Below are 22,819 nucleotides of genomic sequence, written 5' to 3'. Positions count from 1 at the left end.
ACTTTCCCCGTGCACCATCTGAACTTTCCCTTGGGTCTTCACCAGGGTGATGGTCATCAGTTAGTGTGTCTGATGTTAGACTACCGTACCTATAAGCAGACTACAAAGACCCTTAAAGAGCGAGAGACACAGACACTGTTTTTATTGGGTTTCGACAAAAATATTCCATGAGGTTCAGATGGGGATGGATGTCTGTTGGGGTCAGAGTTTGTGGTGAGTTTTTTTAAAGGTTTGGCTGAGGTTCGGAGGAAAGTGAAGTGCTGCAGGGTTACTCATCCTCACATCTGGCACTCTCCTCACACAATAACTGCCCCACACACTGCCCACACACACACACACACACACACACACACACACACACACACACACACACAAACAAACTCACATACAGACGCACGTGCACGCACACACACACACACACACACACACAGAAGCATGCATGAGCAAGCACACATGTACAGTACATACACACAGATGCACATGCACACACACACACACAGACGCATGCATGAACAAGCACACACGCATATACACTCACAAAAGTTCCTCATACACACACACACTCCATAATCGCCTCTCAGAATCCACTCCCAAAAAAACGAATCAGTAAGTTGCTGCATTCCACACAACATCATGGATGGCTATATATCTCAGAAATAACACCCTCTCTCTCTGTGTCAACTCCATGATGCTGGCTGGGGCACTGATAGACTACTGTTGCCTGTATGTGTGTGTGTGTGTGTGTGGTTAGCAAGAGTGGCATGGCACGGCTATGAACTACACTCAAATAAATCATCACTGTGCGTGTGTGTGTGTATACATATATATAGATATATGTGTGTGTGTGTTTGTTCTGCTCTTGCTGAGTGTTTCTCACCTAAATGCTGGTAGGAAATTCATGGCATTCCCATGGTCCTTTGTTTACATAGATGTCAAACAGCTGTACATACATATCTAGGTTATTAGGACAAGCAAGGGGCCAGGAATGAACTTTGAACTCTGAAAATCGCACCTACTTAACTGTGTCAATGCAAAAACAAAACTCATCGTGGTCACAGAGGGAGATAAAGCTGCTACTTTACTACAGGGAGAGGACGGGTGTTGAGGGGAGGAAGGGAGAAGGGAGAGAGGGGGGAGAGGAGTGTTTCTGGGTGTGGAACAGACTGCCATCCTATCAAGGGGGAGTAGCAAGTTGTGGTGTTTTGATCAAGATCCAGCAGACGTTGGAGAAAAAGAGGGGAGAGAGAGAGAGAGAGAGAGCGACAGAGAGAGAGAAATACTTCCACCCACCTAACAGGGAGACACACTCATAAACAGCGGAGACACAGAGAGGGACTCAGAACTGCTGGAGGAGCACAGAGAGAGCACAAGGTGTCAGAGAGAGAGAGAGGAACACTTGACTTGAACACTAGAACACTTGAGTGGCTAACACAGCATTATACTAACACAGACACAGACAGTGTACCTTAACACAGAGACACACACAGTGTACCTTAACACAGAGACACACACAGTGTACCTTAAAACACAGACACACACAATGTGCCTTCATTGAGGAGAAGTCTCACACTGACACACACTGAGTGACTAGCCTACACCTGAGAGCAGGGATATTTTACTTCAGAAAAAGGAGTCTTACACACAGACACTCTCTCTCACTCATACAGTACCTGTGCCCATCCTGAGAAGGGATATTGTACCCCAGAGAGAAGTGAGGAGGAAGGAGAAGGGGAGTGGATGGATGCCTTTTGTGAACTCAGTGGCCTGGATCCTCTATGGGTGAGTGCATGATGGACCTCATGTTCAAAAGTTCACTTGTTTGAGCAAGTACCTGTAGTCAACTGTTTGAAATCTATTTAGAATACAGTGCCTTCAGAAAGTGTTCACACCCCTTTACGTAAATGGATTTAATTGTCATTTTTGGTCAACGATCTACACAAAATACTATGTAATGTGGAAGTGGAAGAAAAATTCTTACATTGATTAAAAATGTATGACAAATAAAACCTTTGGCAGTGAGTCTTTTTGCGTAAGTCTTCAAGCTCTGTCAAGTTGGTTGTTGATCATTGCTAAAAAGCCATTTTCAAGTCTTGCCATAGATTTTCAATCCGATTTAAGTCAAAATTGTAACTAGGCCACTCAGGAACATTCAATGTCATCTTGGTAAGCAACTCCAGTGTAGATTTGGCCTTGTGTTTTAGGTTATTGTCCTGTTGAAAGGTGCATTTGTCTCCCAGTGTCTGTTGGAAAGCAGACCGAACCAGGTTTTCTTCTAGGATGTTTCCTGTGCTTAGCTTTATTCCATTTATTTTTATCCTAACAAAACTCCCGGGTCCTTGACGATGACAAGCATACTCATAACATGATGCAGCAAAACTTGTGGGATGCATTTGCAGTTTGTTTTGGTTATGTTTCAGATTATTTTGTGCCCAATAGATATCAATGGTAAATAATGTACTGTGTCATTTGGTCTCGCTTTTACAGTAAATAACAATGGAAAATGTGGATGCTACCATGATTACGGATAATCCTGAATGAATCATGAATAATGATGAGTGAGAAAGTTACAGAGGCATACATATCATACCCCCCCCCCCCCCCAAAAAAAATAAATGCTAACCTTCCCTATTATTGGTAATGGTAAGAGGTTAGCAATAGAGGTCTTTATGGGTCCAAAACGACTCATTCCAAAATGGACCTGGGGATTTCACACCCATATCCGATATGCATAAATACAGATCCATTCCAAAGTGACCCGAGGAAAACTAAACCCTTTCCGTATAGACCTGGTATAATCCTGAACAGGTCTGATCCAAGTGATGGGAGCAGCAGAAAAGTCCTTTGTTAAGCTAATTTATTAACCAGAGCTGATAAAGTGCGAGAGGAGGGAGAGAGAGGTGCCGCTCTACTAGGCAGGGGAGGGGCCTTACTGTGAGCGAGTGACACAGGGAGCAGGGAGTGAGAGACGAGAGACGGCAACCAACAAGCCGACTCGCACTATAGTAGACTAATAGCTGCCATAGCTAGGTTATTTATCATCCAACATGATGACGTAGTACCTGTCTTGACTGCATCAAACCAGGAGAAGCTATTAAAGCTAACTAACTTTAGCTAGCTAGGCTAATTGAGGCTGCAGTGCACACGCTTTCTCATCCTACAGTTACAAATAACAACAACTCCATTCAGAATACTAAGCAGAAGTCTACATGTTGGCTCTTGGTAGCTGTAGCATGTCCTTCTCCTTTAACTTTAAAATTCCATCATTTTAATTCCATCTTCCATTGATTAGATATCTCCTAACTTTTGCCACACACAGAGGCTCTATGACTGTAGCCTATTGCCGCTTTGCTGACTTATGATTGGCCAACAACAACAAGCTACATGCTCCTCTCTCTCTCTCTCTCTCTCTCTCTCTCTCTCATCCACCTACCTGAAACCCGTGACAATCATATCAGAGCCGACCCAGACCCGTGACATAATTTAGAATTCTGGATCCGGACCCGCTCGGGTCTCAGGTATTCGGATACAGGTGGATAGCATGTCTTGGGAGTATGATCTTTGTCTTTGGGGTATGATCTAAAGCTTCAAGTTCCTTGGCGTGCACATCACTGACAACCTGAAATGGTCCATACACACAGAGTGGTGAAGAAAGTGGTGAAGAAAGTGCAACAACCTCAGGAGGCTGAAGAAATTCTACAGATGTAACATTGAGAGCTTCCTGTCGGCGGCATTAAAGCTGGGACCAAGAGAATGAAAAACAGCTTCTATCTCCAGGCCATCAGACTGTTAAATAGTCACAACTAGCCGGCTCCCACCCAGTACTCTACTTTGCACCTTATAGACAGTTGCTCTATGTACATAGTGCTGCCATATGTATATAGTCATCGAATCCCATATAACTACTGCTGTACACACCTTTTCTGTTCATATGCTGTCCATACGGTCTATACACACCATTTTGGACGCTGACATTGCTCGTTCTGATATTTTTGGGATTTGTGTGTATTGTTTTGTGCTGTTAGGTATTACTGTACTGTTGGAGCTAGAAACATAAGCATTTCAACACCATCCAACACCTTTGGGATGAATTAGAACGCCGACTGTGAGCCAGGCATAATCGCCCAACATCAGTGCTGACCTCACTAATGCTCTTGTGGTTGAATGGAAGCAAGTCACTGCAGCAATGTTCCAACATCTAGTGGAAAGCCTTCCCAGAAGAGTAATGAATATATAGAATATTGTATGCTGTAGCGTTAAGATTTCCCTTCACTGGAACTAAGGGGCCTAGCCAGAAAAATAAAAATCAGCCCCAGACCATTATTCCTCTTCCACCAAAATTTACAGTTGGCCCTATGCATTGGGGCAGGTAGCGTTCTCCTGGCATCCGCCAAACCCAGATTTGTCCGTTACACTGCCAGATGGTGAAGCGTGATTCATCACTCAAGAGAATGCGTTTCCACTGCTCCAGAGTCCAATGTTGGCTTACTTTACACCACTCCAGCCGACGCTTGGCATTGTGCATGGTGATCTTAGGGTCGTGTGCAGCTGCTCGGCCATGGAAACCCATTTCATGAAGCTCCCGAAGAATAGTCGACGTTGCTTCCAGAGGCAGTTTGGAACTCGGTAGTGAGTGTTGTAACTGAGGACAGACGATTTTTATGCGCTACATGCTGCAGCACACAGCGGTCCAGTTCTGGGAGCTTGTGTGGCCTACCACTTCACGGCTGATGAGCTGTTGTTGCTCCTAGACGTTTCCACTTCACAATAACAGCACTTTCAGTTGGCAGCTTTAGCAGGGCAGAAATGTTATGAACTGACTTGTTGGACGGTGCCAAATGGGACAGTCACTGAGCTCTTCAGTAAGGCCATTCCACTGTCAGTGTTTGTCTATGGAGATTGCATGGCTGTGTGCTTGATTTTATACACCTGTCAACAACGGGTGTGGCTGAAATAGCCAAATCCACTCATTTGAAGCGATGTACACATACTTTTGTACATATAGTGTATCATGCAATTATTGTGGCAGGACTATGTATTGTTCTGCAGGGATAAATGCATCTTGGCAGAGTAGTGTGTACTGTGTAGGATTGTGTTTTTTACTAACGTTCTGCCAATTTTCTATAAGGTGCTCATTGGTGGTTGACTTTATTGTCCTGAAAGAGTTCAGTTCAAACTGTCCCAGCATGCACATATTGACACATTTAAACCTACAGGGCGTAGAGTAAGTTCAGAGTTCAGGCATACGTTTCCGAAAGTTCACTTTCAAAGTTAGGTTACTGAAGACTTTCCAGGTAGACTTCTCTGCTGTACAAGGAAGGTACAGTTGCACAGTATGCATGGACCTTTCTCAAATTACATTAGAGCCATAGACACCTATGGTGCACATAGGGCACATAGGCAGACAGGAATAATCCTGGCCAAGAAACACCTTAGGCTACGAGGTTCCAATATCCACACTAGCATACCACTTAATGAAGAAATCAATGTATTGGACATGCATTCTAATCTAAGTAGAATGATGGCATGGATAGTGACACCACGCTAAGCACGAGAACTGCAGTCTCAAAGAGCGTAAGCATCCTATGTGATGCTACCGTAGGTAATGTAAGGATATCTGGGAATATCAGGTACAGCCAAGCATGTGGATCAATCAGTATGTGGACAGCTGCCGGTAATCCCTAATAGTACGCATAGGAGCAAAGCTCCACATTCTGTATCTGGATTAAAAAAATGTGAGAATGGCCCTGATCCAGCTAGAAAGCCATTAGTCAATCCCCCTGTCCTCTCTCTCTCTCTCTCTAACCGTCCCCCCCTCTTTCTCTATCACTCAGACCTGCTATTCACATGCCAGCCAAATTCAGATACACACTATCGTTGATGTAAGTGTACTTTTATTTGAAAATTGGAGAATGGCATTGATCCAGGAAGAGAGGTATCGGTCAATCGCCTGTCATCACTCGCTCTCTGTCTCTGTACCTCTCTCGCTCTCTCCCTGTGTCATTCTCTCTATTCCCCCTCTCTTTTTATTTCTCTTTCTTTCTCTCTTTCACACACCTGATATTCACATATCAGTCTTGTTCAGGAATAGACATGCAAACACATTGTGATTTCATCGATAGAACAGTCTGCTACTTCTAGAACAATCTGCTACCAAGTAACATGCCATAACCGTTATATTGCCAACAAAGCCAGAAAAAAACATGGCCATTATCAGTCGATGTACCTTCAGAGCTCACCAATCTAACTGTATACAAAGGTGGCTGACCTAATCTTGTGCCAGCAGCCTCTTTAACAAAGTTCCCAACGTGGGACAAGACATAAAACAGAATGTTGTGAATAGGAGAACTCTGGAACATCCAAATGAAACATTTACAGAAGGTGAAACATAGAATAGATAACGGATATGTAGTAATTCTATGGCAACGTATGTCCCTGGGCCCTTCAGAGTTGTGCGGCTACATCAACAACATAAATCTTACTTTGGTAACAGTTCTGGTCAAAGAGCTGAAAGGTGAAAAGATAATTGTTTCATCCCCTACCAATCAAATGTTATTATCTTGCATTGTGGATAAAGACAATTTGACGTAGAGAATCCTGCATTCAGCAAGAGAGGTGTGGTTCAGAGAACACCTACTCTGCAAACTGGAGGGATTGTATTGAAACCCTGCAATTCAACATGTTTTGAAAACATTATTTTAAATCAAAACTACTCTGCAATTTGGGAGACGTGACAAAGGCAGTGAGGAACAGTCCTGTCGAGACAATTACAACATTCTCTAAATGACAATGAACAGATCCAATTTAACTATCACTAATGGTTGAGATCTTTGGACACATTTATGCTTGCAGTGACGTAAAGTATTACAGTGAGGAATTGAATGATATCAAAAAGGAATCAGAATGTATCATTTCTCTCAGATAAATGAAAGGTGCACAACACAGTCCATGCAGGCTCTCTCTCCTCAGTTCACATCACTACGTTTTATAGGTAAAAATAGACCTTCCATTTCCATCCAAACCAAGGTCTGGAAGAAGCTTCTGTTGCCAATTCAGAAAACGCTGAGAAAGGTGACCAAGAAAAAGCTTTTGAGTTTGTTTGACAACTTACGATTCTTATATAAAAGTTGGAAAAGTGTTTGTTCGCAGGCCTAAATTGGAGCCAAGGAGAGACTGTGAAAAAGACTCCCACTCATTGAGTCAATAGCCATCTAGCACTTCAGAAGAATACCTGTTACACTGACAAAATATTCAGTAGGTGGATGAATTTCCTCACACATGATCTGGAGTATTTTATGTAGTCTCATGTGGGATGGATAAACTTAACTGAAATTAATAACACATTTGTTAGTATAGTAACACATTTGGTATTGCTGTTGCGTAATGAACCAACATGCAGCTGTTATGAATTGTGGTCACTCTCCCTTACGCCCTTTGGAGTCTGCCTTGCCCAGCTGCTATAAGCTGCTGTGTGTGTGTGTGTGTGTGTGTGTGTGTGTGTGTTTCACAATGCTGCATTGCCGCCACTCAACAAGTCCAGCCGACCGTAGTAGTTAAACCCACTTCCTCTCGCGACTCTGCAGGCACCTCTAGCTCCTCCAAACTGCAGCCAGACACCCAGCCCCTCGTTAGAGGGCTTAGAGGTGATAAACAGGGAGAGGTGAGAGTACAACAGAGCACTTAGAGGCTAAGAGTATTTTGGTGCTTTTTACAGTCAGACTTCCTTCCTTTTCAGCCCACCGTCGCCGGGGGCTGCAGGCTTGCATGATGCAATCTGGAAATGTGGATTTGGCAACTTCGGCCAACAGTACACACTTCGTTCGGCACAAACAGAATACATCCCACTGTCGTCTAAGTGGGTTTGTATCGTCATCATGTACTGTAATATTTTGACTGACTTCGCCCTTCCAAAGGGGAAAGTTTTTAAACGTGGTGGAGCCGTGGGTTAAAATATTCCAGGACTGACTCAGCTCTGTAGAAAAAAAAGACGAAAAACTCCCAAGCTCCAACCATCCAACCAACGCGCACAGATTATGTTGACTTGCTGTGGTTTCACTCTCCATTGCCTAGATACACAGACCGGGACATTATACTGTAACCAGCGTCCAGTTTCTCTGGACTGGACTCAGCCCTGCTTCAAGCAGGCTAATACCCTGACAGAAGTAAACTGTTAGACTGATATATCAAGTTGACGTTCCTCAAGTTGACAGTACAGTAGGCGAAGCTTGGAGGAAAATTGGTTGAGTTGTATTTATTTGATCACAGCCAATTCAGAGACTGAATGAGAAATTCTGTACCTAAAATGAACAATGAACAATACTCCATTTCATAAATGTAAATCTGTATTGAGTCAAGAAAGAAATGACTTCTACTCAGTGCAGAGAATGGTGCAGAAACCTACTCCTCCGCTCTCTACCATCCTAATTTTACACTGCATATTAACTGGTCTATCATTGTCTTTTCCAGGACTGGAATCGAACGTGGTACACAGACAAACCGGACCTGACAGAGTGCTTCCAGAACACGGTGCTGGTCTGGTTCCCGTGCGTCTACCTCTGGCTGTTGGCGCCCTTCTACGCCCTCAAACTCTACTGCCATGACTGTGGATGCATCCGAATCTCCACTCTCTGCACTGCCAAGACGGTGAGCCAACCCATAGAATCCCAATACGGTCAGCGGTCGGTCCACTGATCACAGAACAGTGACTTGAATTGTCCATTCTAGTCATTCTATCTCTATGAGCCAAGCCAGCCTGAGTTTATAAGCACATCCAGTGACTTGCAGATGCAGGGTACAAAAAGTAAAGTCATGAAAGAAAAATAGATACCCAGTACCCACACACTGCTGGATGCGCCTGTAGTGTTATTCAGTGCAACGCATCAACCCGAAAGTACAACCAGCCTGCACCAATCAGTCCTGAGCCTTAAGACCAGCCTTAAACCAAACCGCAAGAGTAGACATGGCATGGCCATTAACATTATACAAGACCAGGCGAGTGTTCGAGTGCACCAACCATATCTGCCATAAAATAATATGAGTGTGAAGTACTGTGAAAACCAAGCACCACATGGTTAGTGTTTATATAGGGCCGGCCGGGGACAATTTCATGCCTTAGTGAGCAAAAGGAGGGGATATCAGTGGGGAAAAGCCTTGAAGGTTTAGAGAGTACTCAAGAAAGCATGGAGAGTTTACAGGACGAACGTAAGAGTTTAGAGGACGAACGTAAGAGTTTACAGGACGAACGTAAGAGTTTATAGGACGAACGTAAGAGTTTACAGGACGAACGTAAGAGTTTACAGGACGAACGTAAGAGTTTACAGGACGAACGTAAGAGTTTACAGGACGAACGAAAGAGTTTACAGGACGAACGTAAGAGTTTACAGGACGAACGTAAGAGTTTACAGGACGAACGTAAGAGTTTACAGGACGAACGTAAGAGTTTACAGGACGAACGTAAGAGTTTATAGGATGGCTTACATGGCACTCCAAGAGGGTTACATGTACATTTAAATGTATTGGTCCCTTCTCACTTTCCACTGTTAAGTTCCATGTGGTTGTACTTCAGTCTGTATAAAGTATATCAAATACTTACAATATGGAGACATGCAACTTGACAATATGGAATGACAGTTCCAGTCTCTTTGGAGTCCAGATTGTCATTTAGGTGCTAAAGATGCATGTTTCTGGTTTCCCCAGTAACCAAAACATTTGAATCAATCACAATGACAGTACTGCAGACCTCACTCTGCTTCCCTCCCTGTGTCTGTCCATCCTCCAGGTGCTGGGGTTCCTCCTGGCCTCATTTGGCTTCGTGGAGTTCTTCTACATTCTTCTGGAGAGGAGTCATGAGATCCAAAACCACATGGTCTTCCTCCTCAGTCCCATCATACGCAGCTTGACTGTGGTAAGTACTGTAACCATCAGCCAATGTCTTTGTCTCAGCTTCTTTCTTCACGATTGCTCTCTCTCTCTATCTACTGTTTATGTCTCAGTATCTGCTGTTGACTTCTCTTCCCTGACAGTAGATCCTGGGAGTTGCTTTCCCCCCTACCTTTATTTAAGCAGGTGAAATACATGATATATATTTTTAATGCACCGCCAGGATCTGCCGTCAAGGAAGAGAAATCAAGAGGCGATACTGAGACAGAGTAGATGGAGAGAGCAATCGTGAACAAAGAGGCTTCCCTGACAGCAGATCCTGGGGGTGCATGCGTATAGCAGCAGTTTGAGTCGTTTACTCCTGATTTACTCTTAGAGAGGGCAGGGGCTAAGTAAAGCACTCCATGACCTCTGTCAATAAACACTGTGACAATTTTTACAATGATTACAAAGACATACTGTACTCTACTCTCAAATCATCCTCCCCACTGATTTACAGTACTGGGATCAGGCTGAGAAGAACGTCGGTGGAGAGCAGTGCAGTGCACTATGGGAGGTCCAGCTAGATAGAATAAAGTCCTGTTTACTACTGTGTGAGGGGGTATAACGTCAGATTTAAGACAAAGGCAGAGGTGCAAGGGGTTGGAATAGAGGGAGGAGCGGAGGAGGCCGGATGTAGGGCAGTGTGCCTCCTGTAGCTGACTCACAGAGCCATGACCCCTCTACCCATAACTCCCCTCTCCCTCAGAGGCCGAACACAAGTGCTGCACAGACTCAGTCCCTCCAAATCAGACAGTCTGGCCCACCTGTGGTCACCTCAGACTCTTAGGTCAATATCAGCAACTGTTTGGGTGAAGAAAAACTGAATGCATCTCTTGTACCAGGTACACAAGGCATCCATTTTTAAAAAGGTCACTTTTTTATCACATTAGGGACCCGGATTTAAAATCCAAGACCTTGCTACAGTTAACCAGCCATGATATTTACAGTTGATTGGTTGGTTGCTATATAAATAAAAAGCCAAGGCCAATACTTTTCTGGACACAGAACCATAATGGCAGCCACCACCCTCTGGTTTCCCATACGTAAAGCTAAGGAACACTGTGTCCAAAAGAAACAACGTTATTTTGCTTGTTTCTCGTCCTCATCGACCCATATACAGTCAATGTATGGGAATTACATTTTTTTCACCAGACTCACCCCGGTTCGTGGTCATGGTTACTCTCCCTTCCTACCATGAGAGCTGCTTGCAAGGCACGCCATCTGCTGTAATCAGCGACACCATGACGCAGAGTTATTTTTCCACCCCAATTCCCCAGACTTCCAGTATAATTACTAGGTAGGGAATTGAGTTAGGTTTTAGTAATGGACTTAGTTCTACCCACTGACTTCCATTCAAGGAAATGGGTTCCTCTCAGAAGGGAATGACCATTTCTTGCTTGCAATGTGGTTAGTTAGGCAACAGGCCAAGCAGCATAGAAACTGGGAAATGAACCTGACATCCAACCACACAGCATAGATCTTTTTCTATAGTGTTTCTACCTAGCCTGGTCCCAGATCAGTTTGTGCTGTCTTGCCACACTACAACCTTTAAGGTAGCACAAAACTATCTGGGACCAGGTTAGTTTCTATGGCGTCATTGATCTATCAAGAGTTTATACTGGTAATTATGAGGCTGGAGGCAGTTTCTTTGCCTGCAATGTGGCTAGTCAGACAATAGGCGTAGAAACTGAAATGAACCCAACAATCACCATATTTATCTCTACTCTATAGCATACAAAAAGTGTTTCTATGGTGTTGTTGATCTATCAAACGTTAAATAATCATGGCTGGTTGCTTAAAAACAGGACAGTTTTTTAGATCTCATGGAACCAGTATGGTATCTATTATGCAACTCTATAACCACAACTCTCCTTTTAGTGATGAGCTGGCGAGGCTAGATGACTTCTCAACTTGACCAAACTACAGACAGTCAGAGATAATTACAGCCAAAACACAGTCGGTGGAAAGACGAGGCATTTTTCGGATAGACTGTGGTGCCCCAAAACATGGAATCAGTCCTGTTTTATCTACTTATTTTACTACACATTTATTTAACCAGGCAAGTCAGTTAAGAATGTTATTTTATTTACAATGACAGCCTGTATTAAAACAAATAAAATAAAATAAATATAGTGCAATTCAGGCAAAAGGCAATGCATGGATGGAGGGATGGAAGGAAGGAGGGGTGGAGGGCATAGTACCATACATCTGTTGTTTTATTGAAGGAAGTCAGCATTTTCAAACGTGCACACACGTGGCCACCACCTGTGGTCAGGGAAATCCCAATCTAACCTCTTTCTCCAAAACCAACAAAAGCCAATCCTTACAAATATTTTCTATTTTCTATCAGGGAGACTACTGGGAATGACAGTGAATGCTGATACAAAGGATTTATTGAGTGATTCATTTTCATCTTCAAAGTAATAGTTGTTGAGTTTCAAAGTAGACTCGCTTGCCAGTCCTCAGTCAGGGGTCTCTCGCTTGACTTTCACAATCCGTTGTAATGCAAGTCATACTAATCTCACTCTCACTCACTGTCACACTCTCTCTCCCAGTCTCTCACTCACTCTCCCACTCTCTCCTCAGGTCCTGGCCATATGCATCATCCAGTTGGAGAGGATACGAGGCTGTCGTTCCTCCGTCTTCCTCTTCCTGTTCTGGGTCCTGGCGGTGGTGTGTTCCCTGGTGCCCCTAAGGGCAAAGATCCAGCTGGTTATGTACGAGGTACGGTGGTAGTAGAACATTACTTTATTCTCCATGGTCTATGGGAGAAGTAGCAGGTGTGATGACACAGGCACTAACCTACTCAGTGTCTGCATGACTGATGTTACAAGTAGTCAAGATTATTCTCACAAGCTATGTGAATGTAGGTTAGAGACTCCTGTCAAAACAGTCATGACACACAGTAATTTTGTATCGTAGGAAACAATTTACTTGAATGAATATGCTACGCCTACATCCTGACTGTTATGTCTGCTTAGGTTTGCACTCAGTGACCCCACAGAACCAGTTTGTCTGAAGGGTTGTCTAGGGTCTAGGGTTGTCTACCCATAGTCTAGATTTAGAGACTAGAGAGTGCATTGCTTGATATAGATATGCTGTTGTACCTGCTATGCTTCATTCGTAACTCCACAAAATTAGCCAAGGGTTTTCTAGTCTAGACTTAGCATGACTTGGGTATAAATGCATTGCCTCCCCAAAGTCGACAGAGGAAACCCTGCAGTGTTGGTAGGGCGGATGACAGACACTGCCAACTCTCGTCTCCCTTGTCTCCCTAAAGCCTCTGTAGATTTCTAGACTCTTGTCTCCTCCTCTCATACGGTGGCTCTTCCTTACAGACACTGCAATCATTGTCCTCGTATTTGTCAAAGCGGTAACAGCATTCGTGCTTTTAGAAACACACACATCCATATCACATCCTTATCGCCTCCAGTATGACATTACCACACGTAGTGTTTAGGCCAGCGGTAATGACAGCTCTGAGGTAAAACCGATAGTGATGGTGAGACAACCCAACATGGCAGCCCAGGGTCAGACCAGAGGCACATCAACACCCCTTTTAAAGGCAGGAACAGCCAGCAAACACCTACTGGGACCGACCTACTGGGAAATACAGTATTTGTATTATCCACTCAACACAGTCACATTCACCGGGAGAACAAAACATTAAGAACACCTTCCAAATATTGAGTTGCACCCCCTTGTTCCCTCAGAACAGCCTAAATACATCGGCACAAGGTGTTGAAAGCGTTCCACAGGGATGCTGGCCCATGTTGACTCCAATGCTTCCCACAATTGTGTCAAGTTGGCTGGATGTCCTTTGGGTGGTGGACCATTCTTGATATAGACTAGAAACTGTTGAGCGTGAAAAACCCTGATTGTATTTAACAGGTGACATCAATAAGGGATCATAGCTTTTCACCTGGTTAGTCTGTCACGGAAAGAGCATGTTTTGTACACTAGTGTATAGACGGACACATTTTCAAACGTGCACAGACGTGGCCACCACCAGCCCTGATCATATGGACAAACTCAGAGAAGAACTTTGAGACAGCTCTTCTGGTAGACTAGCAACAACATTAGAAGAGAGTTCCTGTATCTCAACATGAGACATTTCACTGCAACGGTAAAAGCTCTGAGTGTACGGAGTTCATGTTTGGTTTGGTTTTGCAGACCCAATTCCCTCGGCTCGTTGGTCAGACCAACTGACCTATGTTTACAGGCATATATTACCACCCACTCCTAGCTCCATACCATCCTGACCCTGTTTTCACTATGCGGCCGGATCTAGTTTGTTCTCCCCATCTGCACTCTGGGCGCAACATAGTGTGAGGTTGTCATCAACAACTACAGGAAACGGAGGGACAAATATTCCCCCATTCACATGGGCTGTAGTGGAGCGGGTCGAGAGCTTCAAGTTCCTCAGTGTCCACATCACTAAGGACCTATCATGGTCCAAACACAATAACACAGTCGTGAAGAAGGCACGACAATGCCTCTTCCCCGTCAGGAGGCTAAAAAGATTTGGCATGGGCTGTCAGATGATTAAAATGTTCAACAGCTGCACCATTGAGAGCATCTCGACTGGCTGCATCCCCACTTGGTGTGGCAACTGCTCGGCATCTGACCGCAAGATGCTACAGAGGGTAGTGCGTACGGGATTGAACTCCCTGCCATCCAGGACCTATGTAACAGGTGGTGTCAGAGGAAGGGCCTAAAATTTGTCAAAAACTCCAGCCAACCAAGTCATAGACGGGGCGGCAGGGTAGCCTAGTGGTTAGAGTGTTGGACTAGTAACCGGAGCTGACAACGTACAAATCTGTCGTTCTGCCCCTGAACAGGCAGTTAACCCACTGTTCCTAGGCTGTCATTGAAAATATGAATTTGTTCTTAACTGACCTAGTTAAATAAAGGTAATAAAAATAGACTGTTCCCTCTGCTACCGCATGGCAAATGGTACAGGTGTGCTAAGTCTGGGACCAAAAGCTTCCTGTACCTCTTCAACCCCCAAGTCATAAGTGTGCTAAATAGCTAACCGGAATATCTCCATTGACCCTTTTTGCACTATTTCTGACTCTATGCACACACACTGGACTCTACCCACACACTCACACATACTTACACTGACACTCCAACACATACACGCACACATTCGCCACACACACATTCATCACATACAGTAATAGACAATAGCAGCAGTGTATCTATCCTGTTGCCTAGTCACTTTACCCCTACCTTTATGTACATATCTACCTCAATTTCCTTGTACCCCTGCACATCGACTAGGTACTGGTACCCCCTGTACATAGCCAAGCTATCACTGCTCATAAGCCTTTGACTGTAAATCTACACCTGTTGTTTATGAAGCATCTGGCAATTACAATTGTCAGATTGCAATTCGTACCTGTGCGGCAGACAGCCTAGCGGTTAAGAGTGTTGTGCCAGCAACCGAAAGGTCTCTGGTTCAAATCCCTGAGCCAACTAGATGAAAAATCTTTTGCCCTTGAGCAAGGCACTTAACCCTAACTGCTCCTGTAAGGGCATAAGAGTGTCTGCTAAATGACTAAAATGACAAAATCACTCCAACTGCCGTTTACTATGGCTCTAACTTTCACACAAAGGGAAACGGGTCAACATTAGGTTGACATATGGGCCATCAAAAACAGGCCTGCTGGTCTCTTATAAGTTAAGAATAACATGTGAAAACCACATTTCACATAATACGTGGTTAATATCACTGTTTTGGCTGTCTTCCATTGAGAAAGAGGGAGGGAGGGTTGTTGGTTTGTGTCTGCTTCACCCACAATCTCTCTATTTACAGATATGGGTTGTAGCGTGACTGCAGGGAGCTTTTTACTATTGCTTCATTTATATAAAGCGACGTATTAAAGACTTTGGTTTTTCACCATGATTTGGCTTTACGGTTCAAAATAAGCTTTATTGAGTCTCTCTGTGATCGTGGCATATAACCATATCCTGTCCTATATAGTGTTCCTTATGTTGAGTTCAAGCATGGGAAATCTTGAAATCTTTATCTGGGAAGAAAAGCTTGCATTTTTTACAAACTCATGCAAACCCACACTGATTAAATAAAAAGTATCGCAATTAATGATACATTGTTTACTAGTTGGGACAGAGCATTTCAATTGAAACACAATTTCCTTGATGCCACAGTTCCAATACTGTGTGTAACCAACCCATTTCCATGTCTTAAAACTCAAAAGATGCATGTCTCAGTAACCCTCCCCTTATTTAACCTTTATTTACTTCGGCAAATCATGTAATATTCTGTGTTTTCTTTTTTTAACAGGGTATCACTACCGATATTGTGAGATACACAGCGTTTTTCTCCTACTTCTCACTCCAACTGGCCCAGCTCTTCCTGTGTTGTTTCGCTGACCAGCCTCCAGAGGGAAAAACCGTCCTCGTCAAAGTAGGCATTAGATCAGAACGTGGGCTATATTTCACTTCCGCCAAAATGCTCTCTCCTTCCAAAACATGAGAGAATGCTTGGGCAGAGACTGGGATTGAGAATAGAATCCATCTTGTGGTTTTCGACTTTCGTTGTCAACACACTCACTGAGTTTCCCTTTTGGTGGAAGCTCAAGTGATTCACTTCCTCTCTCTGCCCACTTTCCTATGAGGACAGTGTGAATTAATGAATGAATGTGTGTTGACTACTCTGTCCATTCCATACACACGACTCACACACCACATGAACCATGCTACGACCGTTACACCACTACTACACCAACGTTGTTCTGTATTTATGCGGTTTAAGGAATCATACTCTCTCACGGTCGGTCCAATCAAAAAAGACTGATGAATCATGTCCCAACCAAACAACCATAGCGACTATCAACCTGACTTTGGCAGTGGTAGCTACAGTGAAGCCTATATAGTCCATGACATTACATGACATTACATTTCTTGAGAGAAAAACAAGAAAACAAACTATCCCAAAAAACTCCTAAATGTCTCTCAGCATCTATCCTGGTCGGTCAGCGGTAGTGAGGTTCAGAGGACTGGAAGCCACAGCCTGGTGTAAGAGCCACACCCTAGTGTGTTCTCTGCTCCCCCACATCTTGGTCAGAGATTCTCATAGTCAGACAACAACAGAGAAAGCAAGGGATGGAGAGGAAGAGCAAGAGAGATGGAGAGAGAGAGACAGAGTAAGACCTCCGGTGAGGGGGCGGTAGAGGGAAGAGAGGTTGCCAAAGATCGAGCATGAGCACAAATTGCTAGTGTGTAGGTGTGTGTGTTCAGCATGGTGCCACAGTGACGACACGTTACCACCCAGCATGGACCTCAAATTCTCCTCCCAACCCTAGCTCCAATACTAACTCTAACTGTTTACGCGCTTCACTCCTGTCCACAGTCTCCAGCTATTTACACATGCAGTTTCCACTGAGGACCACCTTACTGCATCATGCTGTTTAAACTCATTAGCATCCAGTAAATAGACTCCACAAGTACATCATAGAACCATTAAAGTCAGCCACAGAGGAGTCCTATGTTTTACCAAAACCTTTAAACATTGAGAGATTTACATGGTGGTCAAAGTCAGTGACATTCACCCTCTAATCTGTTTCAGAACCCATGTCCAGTCAAGGATGCCTCTTTCCTGTCGAAGATGCTCTTCTGGTGGTTTACTGGGTAAGATGGTTTAATGAAACTCTCAAACAACATGTTGACTTGTTTGAAAAATCTTTTATACTGTAAATCTTATAATGTACGTGGGTGTTTGTGTATAACTTATACACTGAGTGTACAAAACCTGAAGAACACCTGCTCTTTCCAAGACATAGACTGACCAGGTGAAAGTCAGTATTAGGAAGGTGTTCTTAATTTGCACACTTAGTGTATCATCGCTGTTCCCCTCAGGCTGGTGGTTAAAGGTTATCGTACCCCTCTGGAAGCTGGAGACCTGTGGAACCTGAGGGAAGAGGACACATCGGACAAGATCATCTCTGATCTGGAGGAGGAGTGGACCACAGAATGTGCCAAACTGCAACAGTAAGAACCAATTACAATATGCATACTCTCGCCAAACTAATTCAGTAGCTTCAGAGACTGAGGAATCAATTAACTTAATTTTATGACAATGACATTGTGGTTAAACTTCAGAATAGTGTCTGCCTAGAACTCTAGATGATTGAGGTCCCTTGGGGAGCTTGTGTAGTTGTAATCGGAAAAACAAGCTGTCTCGCTAAGGGACACTTAAGTCCGAAAATAGGTCAAAAGAAGTCCCCTTCAAATAGGTCAAAAGAAGTCCCCTTCTTACAGTAATGTTGAGACACTAGCTTTGAAGACCCATTGTTAAATTCCAAAACCTTGCGTTCAGCGCTCATCAACTCACGTGTGAGCAGGATAATGCCTTTTATGGCTGCTGAAAAGTCTTCTCTTCACATTTTTGCACCGGAGATGTGTCAAATGAACAACAATGACTGTTGTTGAATTTATTTCATCCCTTTGTTTCAGATTTTTAAAAACAGGCAACATGTAGGGCCATCAAACCCAGATGTCGTCTCTGTCTGTTTGTTTTTCCAGGCAGGAGAAGACCATAGCGGCAGGCGTGGCGCTGGGCTCCAGACTGCCTGACCAGGCCCAGATACTTAGGAAGCTGCAGAAGGAGCAGAGCTCCGGCTTCTGTCTGCTGAGGACACTGGCCAGGAACTTGGGACCTTACTTCCTTACTGGGACGATGTGCATCATCTTCCACGACTTCTTTATGTTTGCCATCCCTCAGGTGCTCAGGTAAAAATTGCTAAGGGTTTGACGTTAATTCTACACAGGAGACTAAGCTCCCAAAAATCCATGGCATCACATCGTAAACAAAGCCATCGTAAACTGGGCAGCACGACACAATAATCCCTTGCAAGTCAGACAGATTCCACGTCTATTTCCAATGCCCTTTACATTGATATACATACTAAAATGTCAATTTAGCAACCTTAAAACTGGACCCGCCATGCTTGACCCCATCTCTGGCACCCAATGCCAGTCTAGACAGGAACCTTGTTGTTGTTGTTGCACAGCCATGGCTTGGTGGAAGTGTTAATTACGGTCAAGAGAAAGGAGTCAGAGACCACAGCTTTCTGTCCCAACATGGAGAGTCAAGGACATTAGCTTAGCTTAAGGGAGGGAAGGGAAGAAAAGAAAGAAAGGTAGGAAAGAGAGAGTGAAGAGAAGGCTCTAAACAGCAGAAAGGCTGAGGTTGCTCTGGTGGACCACAATAAGAGAGCCACTAGCCAAGTGTTGAGGCCAGCCCAGCCACAAGAGGAGCACTGCTGTGCAACTAGAGACGGCTTTGTGTCGACCAGCAGGCCCTGCGACCACACTAATGATCATAGTCCACACAGGGCTGCATGGCAAAGCAGTGATAGTGAAGGAACATGACAGGGGTACATAAAGCTGACAGAGAACAGTAACTTGTCTGTGCTTATGACTCCATTAAATGCACTGCATTGGCAGTGGCACAGTGTCCATGTTCAGTGTATAGGCTTATGTTTTATAGTATGAATAAGACTCTGTTGAGTTGAGTATGCTGAAAGTCTCCAGAAACATGAAGCAGAACGTATCCACAGGAAGCACTGTATGATATTACCATGTTCTCTCTTTCACCCTTATCCCCTCTCCAACAGTCTTCTTCTGGGCTTCATGAACGAAGAAGACGCCCCCCTGTGGAAGGGTTACTTCTACGCTACCCTGATGTTCCTGCTGTCCTGTCTCCAGTCCCTGTTCAACCACCAGTACATGTACACCTGCTTCACCGTGGGCATGAGAGTGAAGACAGCCGTGATGGGACTGGTCTACAGAAAGGTACCTCGTCGTGCCAACCCGTAGACAGTGGGTGACTGTGCGTCACGTTGTAAACATTGGCTCTTAATGGCAGGCTTGAAATTCCAACGTAAATAAACTATACCTCGACAATTAACATATTATTTTTCCAAGGACCAAGAAAAAAACATTGAAAAATAAATGTTAATTGTCAAGTTTAGGGTTTATTTAAGTTGGAAAAAGAGGTTCTGGATGTTAAGAAACCTTGAAACCAAGTGTTACATAATACTCATTTACTGGAGGTTTAACTTGAGGTTGTTCTGTTTTTCCTCTAGTCTTTGGTGATCAACAGCGCATCCAGGAGGACGTGCACAGTGGGGGAGATCGTCAACCTGGTATCAGCCGACACTCAGAAGCTCATGGACTTTGTGGTTTACTTCAACGCAGTGTGGCTGGCTCCTATCGAGATCGCCCTCTGCCTCTTCTTCCTCTGGCAGGTATGGATGGCACGGTCACTTCTGTTTTTTGTTGGTACTCATTGATGATGGACATTTGTTTTCTTGGGTACTCATTTATAACAAACATTGCTTTTGATGACTTGTGTAAAACGATGCCATTTTACAGCACCTAGGCCCATCTGCGCTAGCCGGAATTGCCACCGTCATCCTCATCTTCCCACTCAACGGATTCATCGCCAAGAAAAGGAGCAAACTGCAGGTACGGACATGTCCTAAGAGGAGACTCATATGCACTTTGACCTCAGTGCAAAAAGATCTGGGACCAGACAGTCTTTCCAGGCTACTTTGACCCCAGGCAGTAGCCGAATCAGAATGTGATTTTGCATGTTTGGTCAGGGATGCCACAGCTGGTTTACATAGCCGAAGCAGAGCTGTGTGGGAGTGCGGGTTGGATGGATGTCTCCACCTTGTTATGCTTATGAAAAACAACCACAGAAAAAAAGGGGCTATAAAAGGCTATATTTTTCATTTGTTTTTTGGAAAAACAACAGACAGTTTTGGCAATAATGCCTGTTTTAATCTAACTTACAGTCGTAGAATGTCACTGACCGCTTTCCTGGACGCTTTGTTGTTTCCTCGTCGTAAAACTGCTAAGTGTTAAGAACTGTGTTCAATGCTGTAACAGAGTACAATTCTAATTAAATTAAACAAGTACATACTTCTGTAGAGTGCTCAACATTAGCTGTTACTTGACAAGTATTTGCAGCTGTAACTGACAACTCAATGTTTATAAAATCACATTAAATCACATTTTATTTGTCAATGGCTTCGTCAGACAAAAAAACACACAAAATAGCAGAATTGGTCAGGAGCCCGTAAGACAGCTACTATCCACTGCAGCGCCATCCTGAGATGAGTAATAGATACAGGTATGCTGGTGCAACAACACTTCTATTTAACCATGTCTTTGAATGCTTCTCCCTAGGAGGTACAGATGAAGTTTATGGATGGGCGAATCAAGCTGATGAACGAGATCCTGAACGGGATCAAGATCTTGAAGTTCTATGCATGGGAGAAGGCCTTTCTGGAGCAGGTCCTGGGATACAGGGAGAAAGAACTGAAGGCCCTGAAGAAGTCCCAGATCCTCTACTCCATCTCCATCGCCTCCTTCAACTCATCCACTTTCCTGGTATATACAATATAACTAATAGTAATAGTTATTTGGTCTTTCGGAGTATAGCAGTGTCTACTCTTTACTTTTTTATTTAAAACAAAAACTTTATAGACAACAAAAACAGTACAACCCCAACCCCTCATTCTCCCATCCATCCATCCATCCCCTCCCTCCCTGCCTCCAAACCACCCTCCACAACACCCACCCACCAAGGCATCTATAAAAGTAAGTTCAATAGGAAAGAAACAAACAGTAATAGAAACAAAACCAATGGGAAAAAAAGTTAAATAAAAAATGTTATCAGCACAAATGGCCACTAGAACAGACATGGCTGCTTACCAAACTATGCAAGTTACACTAAGTAAAAGACAGGCTCTCCAGGTATTGTATTAATGGAGACCAGGTTAAGTCAAACTTTGTTGGGACCCAAGCACAGTGTACCCAACCTTCTCCAGAGGCAGAGATGACACCACCTCCTTAACCCACTGCATAAAGGAGGGCGGCTTTGCAGACTTCCAGTGAAAGAGGACAAGGTGGCGAGCCTGATGCATTGTAGCATTCTGGTCTAGGGGAAGTAACCCAAAAATGTCAGTGACTGGGTTGGGGTCACTGCCATCTAGGTTGATTAATGGCTTAAGGCTACTAAAGTGATTTGTTTGGTGGAAAGATTGTCACATTTTTGATTGGTGTAGCAGTCTCTCTTTGTAGAGTTCAGGAGTCGGAGAAGAGGCATATCTGTTGTCCACATCTAGAATGAGTTGAGATAGCACCCATAAGAGGCATATCCGTTGTCCACATCTAGAATGAGTTGAGATAGCTCCAATAAGAGGCATATCTGTTGTCCACATCTAGAATGAGTTGAGATAGCTCCAATAAGAGGCATATCTGTTGTCCACATCTAGAATGAGTTGAGATAGCTCAAATAAGCGTTTGGTGCGCTGTTTGTCGTCATACACTGTGAATGAAATAATTTGGCCTCTTAGATATCCTTTTAACGACTCCCACACAGCAGAGTGAGACACATTAGGGGTGCAGTTGATCTGTAAAAATACATCAATGTGAGTTGATGTGTATTTTTTAAATGCACTACATGATAGTAGTAGTGGGTCAAGTCTCCATGCGCTTTGTGACACAGTACTGTCCGGAAAGCGGATATCTAGCTGGACAGGGCTACGGTCTGAGATAGGACAGGGCTATGGTCTGAGATAACGATGCTGCGATATTGGCTATTAGTTACAAAATGAAGAATTCTATTGTCCAGCAGGAAAAAGTCAATCCTAGAGTATGAGCTGTGGACTGGAGAAAAAAAAGGAGTACTGTTTAGCAGTGGGATTGCTCCTCCTCCATGGATCAGACAAATTATAGGATTCTAGAAGTGAGTTGATTACTGCACCTGATTTTGAAATTACATTGTTGGGCTTCGGTCTGGATCTGTCTAGACTGGGATGCATTACACAATTGAAATCTCCGCCCAATATCAAATGATGAG

At 43.9% G+C, this 22,819-nt stretch overlaps 1 protein-coding gene across 1 annotated transcript in view; it reads left to right on the top strand.

Moving 5' to 3' along the window:
- The first annotated feature begins 1,281 nt into the window (after nt 1-1,281).
- LOC110493494 (multidrug resistance-associated protein 1) overlaps nt 1,282-22,819 on the top strand; it is a 31,663-nt gene continuing 10,125 nt past the window's right edge. The window contains exons 1-12 of the mRNA XM_021567796.2: nt 1,282-1,779; nt 8,464-8,640; nt 9,776-9,901; nt 12,505-12,642; nt 16,229-16,351; nt 17,513-17,574; nt 17,803-17,934; nt 18,469-18,675; nt 19,563-19,740; nt 20,034-20,195; nt 20,323-20,415; nt 21,142-21,345. Of these exons, the coding sequence (XP_021423471.2) occupies nt 1,738-1,779; nt 8,464-8,640; nt 9,776-9,901; nt 12,505-12,642; nt 16,229-16,351; nt 17,513-17,574; nt 17,803-17,934; nt 18,469-18,675; nt 19,563-19,740; nt 20,034-20,195; nt 20,323-20,415; nt 21,142-21,345 (1,644 nt within the window). The 5' untranslated portion in view covers nt 1,282-1,737. The remainder of the gene's footprint in view (nt 1,780-8,463; nt 8,641-9,775; nt 9,902-12,504; nt 12,643-16,228; nt 16,352-17,512; nt 17,575-17,802; nt 17,935-18,468; nt 18,676-19,562; nt 19,741-20,033; nt 20,196-20,322; nt 20,416-21,141; nt 21,346-22,819) is intronic.

The sequence above is a fragment of the Oncorhynchus mykiss genome, chromosome 17 (genome assembly GCF_013265735.2).
Source record: "Oncorhynchus mykiss isolate Arlee chromosome 17, USDA_OmykA_1.1, whole genome shotgun sequence".
NCBI classification, from domain to species: Eukaryota; Metazoa; Chordata; class Actinopteri; order Salmoniformes; family Salmonidae; genus Oncorhynchus; species Oncorhynchus mykiss.
The sequence above is the reverse complement of the archived record's forward strand: the minus strand, read 5'-3'. Positions and strand labels throughout refer to the sequence as shown.